Source organism: Haliaeetus albicilla, chromosome 8 (assembly GCF_947461875.1).
Source record: "Haliaeetus albicilla chromosome 8, bHalAlb1.1, whole genome shotgun sequence".
NCBI classification, from domain to species: Eukaryota; Metazoa; Chordata; class Aves; order Accipitriformes; family Accipitridae; genus Haliaeetus; species Haliaeetus albicilla.
In genome coordinates this window covers 6,271,114-6,288,377 of record NC_091490.1, presented here as the reverse complement: position 1 = coordinate 6,288,377, position 17,264 = coordinate 6,271,114, and the positions used below count along the sequence as shown (strand labels likewise).

Here is a 17,264-nt window from a genome sequence, read left to right as displayed (position 1 = left end):
TTATTTTATCCGCCCCATGCTGTGCAGAAACACCTCCACTACACAGTAGCTTATGGCAGCTGAAGCAGAATTTGGATGGGAGTCGAGAGCTTGCCTTGGACCTACCATGGACAACTTCCCTGGATCTCTCTGCGTTAAAAGCCAGAACCCTATTTTGGGTTACAAAGATGGCTTTCTTGTCAGCCCTTGCTCTGATGAAGTTAACACAAAAGCTGCAGTTACGCAAGATTAATTCCAGGCATTTGGTTAACTGGAGATAAATCTCAGTCATGCGAGGAGAACCTACGCTTCCTCCCAACATATGAATCAGAGCCACCATTTTAGTGCACACTGCTTATTTTGAGTAACTCTTTAACTGCATCTCCTTTGTGTAAGTTGTACTATTTGATATAGGTAAAAAATAAGGCATGAATAATAATGCAACATCATCTGTCACAGCCTGGGAAACCCCAACACAGGATGAACTGGGAATGAACAGAAAAACACAAAGGTGTGCAGAAAGGCTGTATTTCCAGGTGTGGTTAGTAAACACAGTGGTCTAAGAAGGTAAAAGAGTGGACAGCAGATACCTCAGAGGAAAGGCAGCAGCATCGTGGACTGAAAGAGGAGGAAGGGGCTGGGGTGCCCTGGCTGGGTGCCGTACCAGCGCAGCTGCAGGGCTGCCAGCCCCCAGGGCAGGCCCTTGGCTCTGCCTCCTGCCCCGTGGGAGAGCACCCCAGCAAAGCCCCGTGAAGCTTTCACCCCTCAGGTGGTGTTCTTGTATGCTTAGGGCATGCCCCTGGGCACCTGAGAGAGTCCTTTGACAAAAAGCAGCAGCTGTTTATTTGAAAAGAGGTTCAATTTAATGAACCACAGCTATTACACAACACTTAGGGGACATGGAAAGCAAACAACCATCCTCCTCAACAGACAGCAGCTACAACCCGGTTGCTTTCTCTCAGTTTTAGGACATGCTCTTTCTCTCCCCAGGCAGCATTACAAGGGTTAAGGACCAGGGTAGATAATGCAGGCTGTGCTAGGGCAGGAGGACAGCCTGCCTAAGACCTCACTGGGCATCACATATAATTCCATCCTTATGTATAGTTCTTCTGTATATGATTGCAAAGGCTCTTTTTGGAGAAGATCAGTGCTGCCTTCTCTGTATTAGTGTATAACGGGGCAACTGAGGCACAGAGAGGTTGAAGGGACTTGCCTGGCATCACCCAGCAAGATAATGACACAACCGAAATGAACTCTATGGACTCCAGAGTGTTGGGCCAGTGCTCTGCTGCTCCCTTGGCCAGGCAGTCTTCTTCCTAAGGACTAAGTCTCTCCCAACAGGGCACAATACCACTGCAGACTAACAGGGATTGCAAAGCAATCACTGGTCTTCATATTACAGCAGAGCTGCGTACTTGGATGCTTTTTAGTACCCTTAGGTGATCTCTCTCTTAAAATTGCACTTGAAGACTTCCATTAAAATTACCATGCTGTTCCACGAGGTGCAGGTAGCACACCATGAGGCAGCCACTCTGGAATGGCACCTGCTCCTTAAAACACTCAAGAGTGAGAATCATACTGGAGACAAATATTTGTCCTTTGGACAAATCCAAAGGCCTACGAAAGTACATGCAGAAGGAACTCAGTCGATTGAGATGACTGAATTTGAGCAATGTCTGCAGAGAAACAAGGATGTCCAAGGCTCGGCCTAAAGTTCCTTAGGTCAGGAATATCCTCCTAAAAGACAAAACAGGAATTTTCTTCGATTCCTGCAGCTTTCAAGTATCTTCTCATATCTTCATTGAATGCAGAAGAGCCACAGATCAATACAAATGGCCTTCGTCGACAGGAATTTATTATTGTCTTCATCAAGTCTTCATTGAGACGACCAGTGTATGTGTTTTCCTGATAGCTCCAAGGAAGTTTTTCCAGCGAAGTTTCCTGAAAAGACAAAAGGTTTGCAGTATGCCATGTTAAAAAGGACAATTGATTGCTTACAGCTGAATCTCCCTCTTCCCCTCCGAGTGCTGCACAGGACGTTTGTCACCCTTGTGACTCCATCTGGGTAGAACTGACCCATCTCAAGAGCTACGTTCCTCTTCCATAGCCCAGACCAAATCTTCACCTGTCACGAGAGACCTAGCTACTCACTCAGAGCAGACTCAACAAAACCAGAGCGTAACTATCACTAATAAATGCAGCAGAACCTTCTCCTTTGAGAACCACTTCCCACCGTGCCTTTTCTATTCCCAAGTGCTAAATCCCAAGTCTGTTCCTCTCTATTGCCTCTCCCATTCCCAAGTCTCTTTCAGTCCCACCTCCCTTGACCAAAACTGAAAGAAGCCAGCACTGTTCCAAACACCATGAGAAATGTTACATCCCGTGGTGTTAGATCCAGTGGGGACTCCCCTACTGCTATTAATTAGAAGCAGAAGGTGCTCACATGTGGTGGTGACAGGCAGCAGAGTGAAATACTGAGACAGACAGATATATAATCCTAAGAGTGAGGATGCACGAGTCAGTGCTGGACTACAACAAACCTGCTAAGAGAAGAGAAGAAAGGGAGAGATCTACACACAGGGCAGACAGTGTTGACAGGGGTCAGGTAGGTTTCTTGCCCTTCACTGATTGAATTTCAAGACCTCCTCATGCTCTTGAGACAGCACTGTCCTAAAAAGGGTATTTAAGCTATGTCACCAGAGACAATTACCAGTTACACTCCTATAGAACAGCTGAGGGGGTGCCTAAGTCACAAGTACTTTTCCCTATACCGAATCTCAACTTGCCGAGGCCATATGCGGAACATAACGTATGAGGCAGATCCACTATGAGAGATACAAAAAATGATTCATCTGAGAAACTAAAAATGCAATGGGATTCATTCCCTTAACATAAATAATTCTTTCTATATCCTCCCTGCAATGAATCCTCATTTCGGAGGGAAATAATTTTTAACCAACAAATCCATGCAGAACACAGGCAACTTTGGGACCAAATGGAAATGAAAAAGACTGCTCAAAATGTAAGACCACTGGGAGGTATGCCCTCATCCCATGGATCTGGCAGAAAAAATAATTTTACAGAGAGGGAAACAACTTTAAGAAGTTTAAAAATGGGTCAGCTGGGAAAAATAATTGCTGGGAAGTTGGTGCTAACATACTAGAAGAAGAACGCTTTAGCCATGAGCAATGAATGGAGGATAAGGACAGATTAAGGCACTGGTATTAGGAAAGAAGAAAGAGTTTATTTGCTGTGAGTCTCTCAGAGGCAAGTTTTCTTTGCACAAATGTTTAGGTGCAGCAACAACCATCTGAAGTGGGGGGGAATAATCAACAGTGACTATGAATCAGTGGGTCTATCCCAACCAAACAGCTATGAAGGAGGTGAAGAGGGACAAGCAGTGATGGTCGCTTCCCCGAAATTCTCTGGAATGGTAGCAGTGTGAGAATATGTAGCAGATTTAAGAACAGCAGCTACTGGATCACAAAATAGCCTCAATGACTGGGAAAGAATTAAGATCACACTCATGGAAAAGCAGAGGAGGCAGAGGCTCATCCAGCACACAGAACCCTCACGCGAACATGCTTCATAACCATTCATTCACCTGGCTTAGGACGTAAAATATTCTGACGTTCCAGTATCGAGCCAGATCCTGGAGAAGAGGTTTCAAATAAATTTTGTCAAAGGTACGGAAGCAGCCAACAAGAGTTACAAAAGTTTCATCCTCTTCATCATCTGTTATGGACTGGAGGATGGGAAGCATTGGTGCAAGGCCGGTACCAGACGCCAGCATGAGGAGTTCTCCATGCTAACAACAAACCAGAGAATTTTGAATGAGCTGTGGTGACTGGAAACAGATGTGCTCATGGCCAGTCCCTCCTTGCTGCCACACTGGTAAAGGGTCCCTTGACAGACAATATACCAGAAGGTCATAAACTGGTAAATTCAAATCTCAGAATGTATTTTTCTGCAAAGGATTACAGATAGCACTTCCAGGTTTATATATCAAATCTAACGAAACTGGATTTTACCCAAAGATAATAATTTATCCTAACTTTAGCCTTGATTTCAATTAATTTATATTTCAGTTTCAGTTCTGCAGTACACTTTGCTGACCCACTGTGTGTTGTTTTCCCACTGGAAAAGTTCCCTGTGTTTTTCTTGGATGCTGCAAAGTGCAATCCTGAATGTTCTGAAAGGGTTTCTTCTCCATCCTGATCCACCTTATCCTCCTGATGCATTATCTCACTTTTCTCAAAGAGCTACCAGCAGCACATAGTGCTTCCCACCTGCAAGGGGGCACATTCACTCTACTACTGATTGGGATGTTCAGGCAGTAAGGTGCTGTGTGTAGGAGGACAGAAGGTTTCCAGCGCTTTCCCCAGCTGCCAGCTAGTGCACGAATGCCAGAACTGGGACTTAAGCCCCTATTAAGCCTTCAGAGGCTGCTTGTGCTCCATTTTGACTGGGCAGTTTATTGTGAATGGATCTGATCTGCCTGAATCTGAATCCTATTCTATTGGCAGCAAATAGAGATAAAAGAAAATTTGACTATGAAACTAGTATTTGAGACCTTTGTTATAATTCCTAAATAATAAGCAGCTCTTCTACAGCAAGTTGTTTCAAAGATTGCTCAGGTGCTTTGCAAACTGCATGTATATGGATCACCCAGACAGCCCCTGAACGCAGCCACTTCTAGGCATGACTGCCACGTTCTGTCCCAAATGATTATCTGGAAGCTTTTAAGAAGAGAAGGGAACAGTAGCCTGAAACAGCAGGGAGAGTATTTCAGGAGGCAGAACACAATTGGTCTGCATGGAGCTCAGCCACTGGGATTTTACAGCCTTATTTTTGATGGGGAAAAAGAAGAAGAAAAAACCAAGGCCTTGAGATCTTAATGACGAGTGTTTCAATTTTGCTCCTCATTTGAAAGGTCAGAATTAAGTAACCAAATTAGTATGTGTGAGAAGCCTTCCCCTGAAACTGGATCTGCCTTTCTTTGCAGCAAGCCTGGTATCAGCAGGTGGGATCAACATTTGCAGAGTGGTTGGGTGATGTGACACCTCACTGGAGCTGCTACAGTTCAGGGAATAACCAAGAGAGAAAAAGTTCAACACCTCCCCTTCGCTCATGCTCAGTAACAAAACAGCAATGTCATTCAAACAAGGCAAAAACTGATCCACACTCATTGCTGGTGCAAAGTAAGTTCCCTTTGTTAAACACATCAGGAACTTCTAATGCAAGTGATGAATGGAGAGCCTTGCTAGTATTTTCCACAATCTCCTGTCCACCTCCCTCTCCTCTTCCTTCTTAAATATTCTGCAGTTCAGTAAGGTGTACTTTCTCCACTTGACTGCTAATGCTGCAGCACTGTACAGTAACCCAGGAAGTCCCTAAAATAATAATGAAAACAGTAATCAAATTGATGTCTTCCCTTTAGAGTGTTAAACAAAGCTAGCTGCCACAAGCTGAAACATCCTGTGTCTCTTAGGGAACTAACCTTATTAGGTTGATATGGGAACCCTCCAAACGGCCCACGCCAAAAGACCATGTCTCCTTTTTTCCACGTTTTTATGTATTGTGACATTAGCCCAGCTTCATAGCACTAATAAAAAACATTGCACAAAAGAAAAGAATAATTATACTCTGTTGGAAAGTTTCCCAGCTTAAAGTCAATTATAAAGTTATCTACATTTAAACAAGAAGGGGACAAAAAACCATTTCATGCGTTTAAAAAGAAAGAAAGATCATTCTGTTTGAAAAATAACTCAAAGTTATACCCAAAACAAAGACATTTAAATTAAATCATATTGGATCCATTCCAGCTTGACTATAAAGTAAACACAACCCACTCTCATGCAGTCTGAATTTCCAAAACTGGAAAAAGCTTATCAGAGTTCTTGCTTACAAAGCACACAGAGAAGAGTGTCTTGAATGCAAAGCACAGTCCAAGCCTTCAAGTGTTCTCCAAATCTCAGGGTATGGGGTCTGGAAATGCCCTCTGGGTACTGATAGTTATATAAACACTGCATAGCTCTTGCTTTATTTCAGTCTCTCAGATGCTGTGTTGATACAATTAGTGACCCGAAGTCAGGTCTCTCATTTATAAAACTCTTGTTTTCAGAACAGATCATCTGGATGCTAAGGGATGCCTTCACATTTTCAAAAAAATATGCTAATGTGGGCCTCATAGAAGAAAAACATTAGCAAAAAACTGCCTTACTTTCTACCAGGCACAAACCATATTATCTAGGCTTTTGCCTGCAGGAATGCTAACCTCACTCATGACTGATGAGAAAGGGTTGGTGCTTGCTAGAAACAGAGAAGCAAAGAGAGGCTGGAAAATGAAGGGCTCATCCAAGCAGTCTTGTTGCTATGTGCTATATGTATGTCCTATATGTAAGACCACTTTATGGTTAATGAGAACAGACGTGCACAGAAGAACGGCCACAGTGTATGGGATCTGGCTGGAGAACAAGGGCTGGTCCAAACAGCAAGAGCAGGCAAGCCCAACAGCTGCGGCAGACAACTGGTCTCGCACAGACCAATGCCACTGATAAGTCTGACGAGAAGCGACACAACCAGAGGTCAAAAAGATAAGATGTGATTTAAGTCTTCGAAGACTCCAGCCCATATGAAGGAAGTGTATTTTGGGGTATTTTCTGCATGCGCATTGGACAGAAGCCCAGCTCCACACCCCAGTGCCTTGGCTGGCCACCAAGCTGCACTGCAGGCAAACAAAATTGGTGAACCACAAAGAAAAAGTGAGTGAGCGAGCATGTGCTTGTGCTTGCAGTGTTAGCTAATAAAGAACACAGATGCTCCTCCCCTCCTAACAGCCTCACTTGAACAAGATACCTGAAGTATTAAGAACTATTAGCACCAGTTGTTACATTCAAAAGGTAAATGTATAACATACACACACATCCAGGCTCTGAGTTACTGTCAGAAACATTTTACATTCAGAGGGCTCTGGGCAGGTACTAAGTCTCAGGCAAAGAGTGTGCAGTTCCATCAAAGGTGCAGTATTTTATACCTACCTTCTTCAAATACATATAGAAACGCAAGGCAAGAGCACAAAAGTCAGCCCCATTTGCTGCCTATTCCCAATGGACCAGGGTAATAGAAACTAAACCAATCCTTCCTTCACCAAAATTATTTCCAAAAATTGAAGTGAGAAGTGATTGCATGGGTTTAAAATGTATTTTTCTAAATAAAAAGAAAAAAAAAATTATTTCCTGGGGGAAAACTTCTACACCCAGTTTTACATGGAGAGAAACCCTAACATTATAAAATCACTCAAAAAGAGGGTTATGCTCTGTAAATGGCAACTCCCTCACTCTTAACTGTAGTATCACAAATGCAATGCTATAGTAACAGGAGACAGAAGGGTTTGAACAGTGCTTGGATTGCATAGTAATAATAATAATATAGTACTTTCCACAATTGTCTGAATAGTGTGAAATATACCACAACCTACAGAGTGAGTTATAAAAATGGCTGCTTTACACTGGGTGTTACCAACCTCTTTTGTCACTGCCAGAGAATAACTATAGCTCCCTTTGGGATGAAAGGCTCTATATAAAGGAAAGGTATCATTACAATCATTACTATTATTATTGAAATGCAAAACCTGTGAGTAATAAGCAAGTATACATGAAATTTCACAGTCATCCTGTGAATGTATCCTATTAATGCAACTCAAATGCAACACTTCTCTCCCCTACTACACATCAATTGCCACAAGAATGGTGAAATGACCCTCCCACAGGTGTCCTATAGAAGCTGTACACTTCTGTAAAGAACAGGGTTTGTGTTTGAACGTATAATGCATAATAAACTCCAAAAATGTGAAATCCTGGAAGACAGGCAGAGGACAAGTGGTCATTCTCTGCAAGCCACCTGGGGTACCCAGCACTCTGAATTTCACACCTATACTGAAGTCTGTGTCTGCCCTGAGGAATCACTAGTGACATTCAAATGCAGTATTGGAAAAATCTTCTTCAATTCGATATCCTCCACACAAAGTAATCTTTTATGAGGGCCCTGCAGACTTTATTCAGACAAATTTCCAGCCAAGTTCTCCTATAAAATCCTTTTGAACTCAACCAGCATTTTGTGGTGGCCTCCAGAAGGGCCAGGACACTCGTCCAAAATGGGGCTCTGCCACCCCATCCACCCCGATAGGTGCAGCCTGTGCCTGTGGGCCACGGGGATCCTCTCAGACTGCAGGCAGCTCCAGAGCCCTGCCCGCAAACCAGAAACAGCCACCTACTGTCCATCCACATTTGTAAACAAAATGAAAAATTTTTCTAAGGAGTGTTCTTAAAGCAAAATACAGGGGGGAGGGTAATGGCTGGGTAAAGACTTCCCAAAATCAGTGGTTCAACCAGGCTGACAACTGGGTACAATTTCAAAGACAGACTGAAAAGGCAAAATGAAATCGGGGAAGTGAAATGGGCACCTCTTTCCACACTGGTGACCACAGGGCTCCCGAGAGGCTCTCCCAAGCACTTAAGAGGGCTTATGCTGCAAAGCACTTGTCTGCGTGCCACCTTCCTCTGCTTTCGGTTTTGTGGGAAAAACTGCAATTTTTATCAGCAAAGCTCAACTGCTTCAGAACAACACAGAAACAGTCCATGAGGGATTTGAGAGAGTTTCACTTGAAGTGCTGACAGCATGCTTGGTTCCTAAAGAAAACAGTCCCCAGCACCTTAGACTCTAATCCACATTGTACAGGCTTACTTACTTTCATTAAAACTTCAAAGTAACCTTCTGCATTCCCTCGGCTAATCGGAGTATAGGCTCGCTGGACCTCCAAACCATTCACCACTCCTCTGAGGAGAGAAATATAGGAACCCACTGTGACTTGGGTCATTGACTGGTATTACCAAACTTCTGCAGTTCTCTGGGGAGACAAGGGAGGCAGCAGGTCCTCTTCCCAGTGGCCCAGCCTGTGGACAGATGCAGAACATTTCCCTTCCCGAGGTAAAAATCCAGGGGGAACATAATGGCTAAATGCACCTTTTGTTTTCCTGGTGGTGGCCCCAGCTGTACCACACATTCAGCTTCTGGACACATCCCTGGAAGGATGTTTGAGCCGTTTTGTGAGAAACGGCCAAACGTGTAAGAGTGGCAAAGGGGAGAGAAAATGCTTTCATGGTTAAGTCTGCTATCCCTTTTGGGCTGGGGTCTACCTTCCTTTCTGAGTTCGGACAGCATCTGGTAACTAAATAATGAAAGCTAGGGCACAGCCTTGACCTGAGGTCTTATCAATATACACTGTATTTTCCTCTAAGTCTTCTCTTTCCATAGAATATATCCACCCTGCTCTTTACTACTGACTGCGGTAATTGATTGAAGGGACCAAACCTTTTCCTCTGCTGCATTATGAGAGATGGCTGAAGGGAGAAGCATGTACTTTCAGCAGCCAGCCAGCTGTATACATCAGCTGTTAACGTACAAATAACGTCAACAGATACAGATCAATGGTATCATAACATGACTTTTTCTATCTGGCAATGATCACCACAGATGGCTGAGAAAGACATAAACTTTTCCCAAGTGGCCCCTTTCTGGCAAGCAATAAACTACACAGGAGGGTTGTTTTGCTAGAAATCAGTCAGGAATGCCTGGACACTGTGGGGTTACACCCCAGGTGCTGAGTTACCCCGAGACACAGGGCCTAAAATACCGAGCTCTGGGGTAAGTGCAGCTCATTGTCTTCATTCCAACATGCTGGAGTAAATCATCTGTTGTAACATCCATTCTTTGAGTCTTTCTTTTGGCAAATGGATTTTCTTAATCACACCTAGTTCTTTCTGACCCACCGACACAAGGATAATGCTGAAGAAAAATACGGCTTTGGAATGGCTTTTAGCATATAATTAGTAGAGCTCGCAAGCTCACAAGTTCTTTCATCTGTGACATTGTGGAGGTATAGAAATTATGATTTGCCTGGTATGAAGCCTTTGTCTATTGACAAAAACCTACGTATTCGGTTACATAATGCAGACTGTTTAACTAGCACAGAGAACAATACCTTAACACGATATGTTGTCCTAAACTCAACCGCAGACTGCTATTTCCCGGTAATTCAAATTTGTACTGGTAGGTGTCCTCTGTTAGCTGCTCCACTGAGCTTATGTTGAATGCAGTAAATGTATCTGGATTCAGTTCTGAATTATTGCTCTGCAAGAACAACAATAAATAATTACTTGGTTAGATGGTGTCTTTTATTATTTCATTTTTCTTTGGAAGCAAACATGTGTGCTCATTTAGTGCCAGAGATACTCAGGACTCCAGAAGAACGTGTATTAAATGCTGGGGCCCAGCGCAAATTTCAGCTCTCTGCTGATTCATTATCATGTTCTGTGGCACGCACTTTGGGATCTTGCATTCCCCAACCCCCCAACCCCCCTTTTCAAATTACATTTTTTACACCTTACTGCAAGGTCATCCTATTACGACTCACTGCAATAATTTTCTCAAGTCTGGAAACAAACAGAAATAACACTGCTAAAAGAGCTGAGCGCTGCTTTGGGGGCAACTTTGAAACCTACTGATGACCACTGCGAATAGGAAATACTGCTAGCCATTTTAACACTGATCATTTTTGCTTGACCCAGCATAGTTAAATCTTATGTAAAAGGGCACTGACAAGCTTAAAATTATGCTCTGAAGACAACTACTCCACCGCACACAATGCAGCTTTTTTCATCCTCAAAATGAGAGTCTAAAAAACAGGTCAGGAAAATGGAGCTTCTCTGAGGAAAGTGTCAGAGAAAATTGTGATTCTTTGTACCTTTCACCCATTCCCACTTTCCAGAGAGGCTGGCTCTGGCTGGCTGGGGTACCCCGGCAAGGAGAAACTGCAGACCCAGAGCTGTAATGCGACACCAGGGCGAACTCGAAAATCCCATTACAGCAGGGAGAGAGCGGGCAAGGGGGAGGGTGGCTGTGAAGGCAGAGTTTGGGGAATTGCGTTTACAGCCTTCTCTTAAGGCACTGCTTTAATCTATTGCTGCATCCCTCGCCCATCACCACAACCCCACACACTAACAAGTACGATCAAAGCACAGGCTCTAGGATGTGATGAAGATAAATTGACCTGCTCCTTCTTTTCCATGAGGAGGCTTTTGTCTTGCTTTGCTTTGGCCCTCTCCCATTGTGCAAGCTCCTTCTCATACACATCATAGATGCAGGGTTTGCAGCCGCTGCCACAGCACTGGGATGGGGAAGGTTCCTGGGGTTTGAGAGCCAGCCAGTCGTGCTCATTTCCACTCATTGTCTGCAAAACACAAGCCCTGCATCAAAAACAGCACGATGAAGAGGGGCACGTGCTCATCAGCCGAGCATTATTTGGAGAAGGACTGAGAAAATCTCTCTCGAGCATCTTGCATGATTGTCTCAGGGACTCAGAAAACCGAAAACCTGTGAGCCAATCTGGTGCCTGCAACGCTCCATTTTCGCTCAAGTGCTCGCCGCCTCTGCCTTATCTGGTGTGGGAACGCCAGACATCACAGCCACCGGCCAAGAGCTGCACAGCAGATTCCAGCCCAACCTCAGGCTCTGCGTCCCAGCCTGGCTCCCCAGCCAAAGCAACCTCCAGCAGCAGCAGGCACACCCTTACTCCTGCTCGTTCTGCCGTGGCGATTTCCTACACAAGAGTGGCTTGGTCACCCGGAGCAGAAACATCTTAAAAATCCGCAGCTTGGTCTGTAAGAACAGGTAACGAACCCCAACCACCAAGATGTGGCCTGCCAGAGCACAGCTTTAAAATGGGGGGAGGACAGTGAACTAGAAGTGGGGTTTAGGGCCAAGAGACTAGAGGCAAACGTGGTGAAGTCACAGGCAAGCAAACGAACACTTTGGTTATGAGCAGATTTGAGTCTGGCTCTAAAACGCAGACATGTAGGAAAGGGCAAGAAGCACTGGCAGTGTGACTTTTATCCCTTACTGCTACCCTCGCTTCAGAGAGAGCTGTACCTACCGAATGCTCCTCAACCGAAATCACGATGCAGACCTCTCAGGGACTCTGCTATTTTTACACAATGCCTGGTTTAACGTTGTTCCCAATACATTTGTATCTGTTATCATTTAAACGAGAGAAGGTCCAGAGGAAATTATAAAGCCACGGGTGACGAGGCTGAGGAAGAGAACACTTAGCACTTAGAGCAGCTTCATTTTCAAGGTGAATTAATTACCTGACCTTCACCCTGAAACACAAATACGCTTATTCTAACGTTACGGGGGAAGAAGAGAGAACCAAAAGGCAAGTGGTCCTGCCTTCCACAGCGGCCACCGGTGCCGTGCCCCCTGAGCAGCTCAGGGGGGCCCTCAGCACCCACAGCTCCTCCACGGGCTACCAAGAGGGGCACCCCAACCAGGCCGCGGCTGGAGCCCGGAGCCCCCAGGCTCGGGGCTGGCCACATTTTATAGAGTTTCGAGCACTTACTCTGCGTGCCCGGGGGCTTGGGCACACCGCCCCACGGGCAGAGCGGCCCCGGCCCCTCAGGACCCCGGCCCCACACAGCCGGTCTGCAGGCCCCGGCGGCCCCCGCCCGCCAAGGGCCGGTCTCTCAACTGCCGCCCCCCGCCCCGCAGGAGAGGAGGCGCCTTTTCCCGCCCGCCTCCCGACTTACCAACATGGCACCTACCCTTCAACCGCCGCCCCGCCCCGCTGCTGCCGCCGCTCCCACCGCCAGGCACTTTGCCGACCCTCCCTTACCGCGGGGCCCCTGCCCGCTATTGGCTGCCGCCGCCGTCAGTCAGCCGGGAGAGGGGAATGGTGGTGGTAGTGGGGGGGGGGGGGGGCGTGAGCACGCCCGCCGCGCTCCCGCCGTGCTGCGCGCGCCAAGATGGCGGCGGGCGGGCGCTGAGGCGGTGGAGGAGGAGGGAGGAGGAGGATGGCGGCGGCGGGGCAGCCGATGGCGCTGAGGCGGGCGGCGGCGCGGGTCCGCGGCATCCTCACCCGCGGCATCCTCACCCGCGCTGCGCCGCGTCGTCACCGCGGGCCGCTGCCACGTACGCCCTGGACCACCCGCGGGCCGCCGCCAGAGGAGTTGGCCCGGCTGGTGGAGCGGCGGCCGGTGCGGGAGCAGGTGGAGCTGGACACCATCACGTACGCCGGGCGGCAGCACTTCATGCCCGGCCTGGCCCGGCCCAGCTTCCCGCCCTGGGACCGCGGCTGGCACGACCCCTGGCACTCGCCGGGGCCGCGCTACGAGGAGATGCCGCTGTACAAGGAGCGCGGCTGCTACATCTGCCACCAACGCGTCCGCATGCTGGAAGGTACCGGCCCTCCTGGCCCTGCCTTCGGCCCTCCTGGCCTTCCTCGGCCCTCCTGGCCTTCCTCGGCCCTCCTGGCCTTCCTCGGCCCTCCTGGCCCTCCTCGGCCCCGGCCACCCCCTCTCTGCCCCCCCCCCCCCCCAGCCCTGCCCCGCAGCACGTTCAAGCACTCGCCCTTCACCGCCAGCCGAGGTTTCTCCTCACATAGTGCAAAAAAAACCCAAACCCACAGACGGCGAAGAGCCTGCCCTGCCTCGTGAGCGAACTGTGCGGTCGGCCCTGTCGCCAGCCTGCCCGGCTGTCTCGGTAATACGTGTTTTCTCGGTTTGTGTTTCAAGGAGTTCGGCAAGCGCAGTGGCTGACCAAGACGAAGCTGGTGGAAGGTTTGCCTCCGTCGGTGCTGAGCATCGTTGACGACCCGGCTCACCAGCTCGAGGACTATGAGGAGAGGGTAAAGCGTGTGATCTCACACGCGCGGCTCTGGGACACGACAGAAGCTATTCCCAAGAGAGAACATTATTGGTAAGTCCTTGGTCGTAGGGAAAAATCTTTCTGCTGTGTAATGGCTTTGGCGTAAGCCGGTCATCAAGCAGGTAACTTGAGAACCAGAGTTTTTAACGCTACAAGGAAAATCCATCCATAGATCTGCTGTTGAGAGATTCACTTACTGTGCAAAACCGTTTGACCCTTTGTATCAGGTTGTCAACTTGTAAAACAAACAACAACAACCAAACAAAAAACCCCCAATTCTGAATACTGATAGTAGTAACGATGTAAACACATACTCAGAGCTTCTTTCAGGCCAAGGCCTGTGTTTCAGCTTGAGATCTACTTCTAGCTGATGCAGAATGTCAATTTTTTAAATAACTAACGGTAAGCATTACCTCTGCCAACTAGGAACAAGACTGGTGTGTTGGATATTATTCCGAAATCTGTGTTAACTGTTCGGCAGTGTTAAGCTATTATATGTTTTACATACAGTAATGCTACAGCATTCATGTCCCAGAAGCATCTGCCTGCCATTATGATCACATTTTTTTACATAACTTTTTTTTTTTTTCTCATTCTAAAGCCCAGTACTGTTTGAAGACTTGATACATTTATGTCGGTTAATGTCTGTGAAGTATCCTTCTCTGACTAAAAGAATGTTGGCTAGAAACTACAAGATAGCAGCTACGTGGGAAAGAGGTTAGTTGCTGCTATGGTGGAAGCATTTAGCTCTTCTCATTAATATAAGAGGGTAATAAAATATAAGAGGGGTAATAAAGCTGCTAGCTTTAAGGCTGAGGACTTGGAGAAAATGAAACATTTTCTGGAACCAAGTAATTCTTTCAGTTTTAAATAGTGCTGTAAGCATGGGCAGCCTTGGATGATGGCAGGATACTTGCCCTGAGGAGATTATTAGGGTGTTAGACAATATCGTCAAGATGGCGGGAGAAGAGAACCACTGTCTTAGAACTGATTGATTATTTTTTTGTGTCCAAAGTCTGTACTGTTGTTTTTCGAAGTATGTTTAGTTAAGAAACTAACACCAGCAATAAAGGTTGGTATTTTAGAAGAAGAACCTACAGCTGAGCTACTATTTACGATGAGTTTGGAGGTGAGGGGGAGAGAGTGAACCTTGCAGAACAATGACTTGCTAGAATGCTGCTGCCCAAAAGGAAACGTACCTCTTTCCCTAATCTTACTTCAGCAATGTTTGAATGTAGCCTAATTTCCCTCCCCAGAATCCATTCTCCTTCAGGTCCGTGGCCTGAATGGAATACTTATGAACTCTGTGGCCCCAATACCACCAGTAGCCTCCAAGGAGGAGATACTGGCCACTGAAGAACATGTTCTGGAGACCTTCTATCCCATCTCTCCTACAATTGATCTGCAGGAAGTGAATGTGTACCAAGAGCTCAACAGTACAGGTAAATCTAGCCATTAATAATTGTCTGTCAGACGAAGTGTTCAGGTTAACCTGGAGTCCTTGCCCTTCTGTGAGACAGCTGTGGTAGGGAGTTTATGGGAATGAGGGGACAGAGGAGCCGGGCACACGGTGTGCAGTGCAAGCACTCCAGACCTGTGGCAAGTATATTGTGGCCTAAGCAGGACTGTGGAGAACTTAAATCCCGGCACGTTACTTTAACAGTTCCTGAAGATACGGGAGAAAACATTGGCTGTGTAGTTTCTTACTGAGCGATTTCTGACATGATTATCTGCCATTTAGGTTTTCGAGATGGTTATCCGTACTCTCATCCTCACACTCTGTTCTTCCTGGAATCGGCCAACATTCGTCCTAACAGGTTCAGACCAGAACAACTTCGTGCTAAAATGCTGATGTTTGCTTTTGGCAATGCGCTGGCAAAGGCTAAGGTGCTGTATGGGGTAGGTATCGGAGACTGCTGCTGACTTGCTAGGCCTTTGTTGTCTCTCTAGCGCTGCAGCTAGTGGAAAGAGTTGTGAAATTCCATTGCTGTGGCCTGTTAGAGTAGTTTTCAAATCTGAGCTTCCCAGTCCAGAGGTCTGTCTAACTGTAACCTTCAGCTATGGTTACCGATGTCTGCTGATCCAGAAAACCACCACTCAGCAATGAGTGTGTTCGTGATGTAACACGCATTGGAGTGGTAATGGGTAGGAACAAGGGAGTAGGTTCAGCTGCAAAACTCTTAACCCATCCCACAGCTCAGTATGTAAATTGATACTTCATTGCTGGCTGAAGGAGAAATTCTAATTAAAATACAAAATCTACATTCAAAACTTGTTTGACTAGAGTAATTTTCTGGGCAAGGTAACAATACATTTATTAAAATGTTGGCTTTAAACCAAGTAGAAGATGCAGCATCAGCAAGTACTCATACAATTTCTGTGGTAACTGGCTTTTTAAATGTTCTTCCCCCCACCTTCTTTCCTAGAATGATCCCAAGGCTTTGGAGCAGCCAATAGTGGTGCAAAGCGTTGGCACAGATGGCCAGCTCTTCCAGTTCATGGTGTTCCAGTTAAATACAACAGACCTTGTCTCTGGTGATGGCATAAAAAATCTAGTCTGGATTGACTCCGATCAGAAGCTGTATGAAAAAGCCCAGTGTATTTCAGAAGTCAAGAAGAGAGTTGTTACGGTAAGCAAAACTTGGGAAACGGTCCTGGAAATAGTACCCTTTCACCTCTGTTGGAGGTTTGGCAGCTGGCGTAGAGCTGCAGTGCGGGTTTTAAACCAGCTGAAGGGACCTGACACAGGCGCTCGCCTCGTTCTTACTCAAGCAGGTGTTACTGACAGGGAGTATTTGTAGTGCTGATGTACCGCATAGCGTGCAAGCCACATGCCAAGCTTAATACGAACTCCTACATAAAGATATACCCATCTGTAATCTACCATCTCATAATATGCTTGTTTAAAATCAACTCGTGCTCTGATGAAGGAATTGCTTACATGCAACTGTCAGCTTCGCTGTAGAGTAAATAGAGCACAGTGCTGTCAGCCCTGGTTACGCTGGGAGGGCGTCTTGGTTTGATGGGCAAAGGGTTTATGCTGTTTGAGACTTATACCAGTCGAAGTACCCACAGACAAACCCGTCTGGGGAGGGAGAGCACAATTTGGAAGCTACCACGTCTGAAGTCTTATTCAAGTGTATTTAAAGCCGTTGTTTGTCTGCATTAATCACTTCACTGCAAACTGAGCATCCATGTCTTTTTCTCTGCAGAAGCCCGCTGGAATATATGGCTTTCAGCCAGACACATTCAAGAAGTTTCTGGCACTGTATCTGCATGGAACTGTGTGAAATTCAGCTCAAATGAAAATACTTCACCAACTGTACCTGCTGCTTCTCTTTGCCAGAACCATCACATAATTAAAGAAAGGTGGATTAATTTACTTTCAAAAATAAATTATATTGTTACTGAAAGTAAAAAATTTTTTTAAACTAAATTGTGCATGAAGAAACTCTTTCATTTTAGGGGCTCACCTCTGGATTCGGGTTAGAGAGAGTCATCAAATGCATCCTCCTGCACTCTTC

At 46.3% G+C, this 17,264-nt stretch overlaps 2 protein-coding genes across 6 annotated transcripts; one reads left to right on the top strand and one right to left on the bottom strand.

The window, feature by feature from the left end:
• Positions 1-491: 491 nt before the first annotated feature.
• CYB5RL (cytochrome b5 reductase like) lies at positions 492-17,264 on the bottom strand. Of its 5 annotated transcripts, none has more exons than XM_069788679.1 (7): positions 17,214-17,264; positions 11,090-11,269; positions 10,022-10,170; positions 8,729-8,816; positions 5,480-5,584; positions 3,584-3,787; positions 492-1,920 (listed from the first exon to the last, which is right to left on the bottom strand). In XM_069788679.1, the coding sequence occupies exons 1-7, from the start codon at positions 17,247-17,249 to the stop codon at positions 1,717-1,719; spliced, it is 966 nt and encodes a 321-aa protein (XP_069644780.1). In that variant the 5' UTR covers positions 17,250-17,264; the 3' UTR covers positions 492-1,716. The 5 variants fall into 5 exon arrangements, with proteins under 5 accessions (XP_069644780.1, XP_069644781.1, XP_069644783.1 ...); XM_069788680.1 differs by lacking the exon at positions 17,214-17,264 and adding an exon at positions 12,639-12,713; XM_069788682.1 differs by lacking the exon at positions 17,214-17,264 and adding an exon at positions 12,437-12,562.
• MRPL37 (mitochondrial ribosomal protein L37) lies at positions 12,835-17,176 on the top strand. Its single transcript, XM_069788678.1, has 7 exons — positions 12,835-13,272; positions 13,608-13,791; positions 14,342-14,457; positions 14,997-15,182; positions 15,482-15,639; positions 16,167-16,370; positions 16,953-17,176. Exons 1-7 carry the CDS (start codon positions 12,888-12,890, stop codon positions 17,028-17,030), a joined length of 1,311 nt encoding a protein of 436 aa, XP_069644779.1. The 5' UTR covers positions 12,835-12,887; the 3' UTR covers positions 17,031-17,176.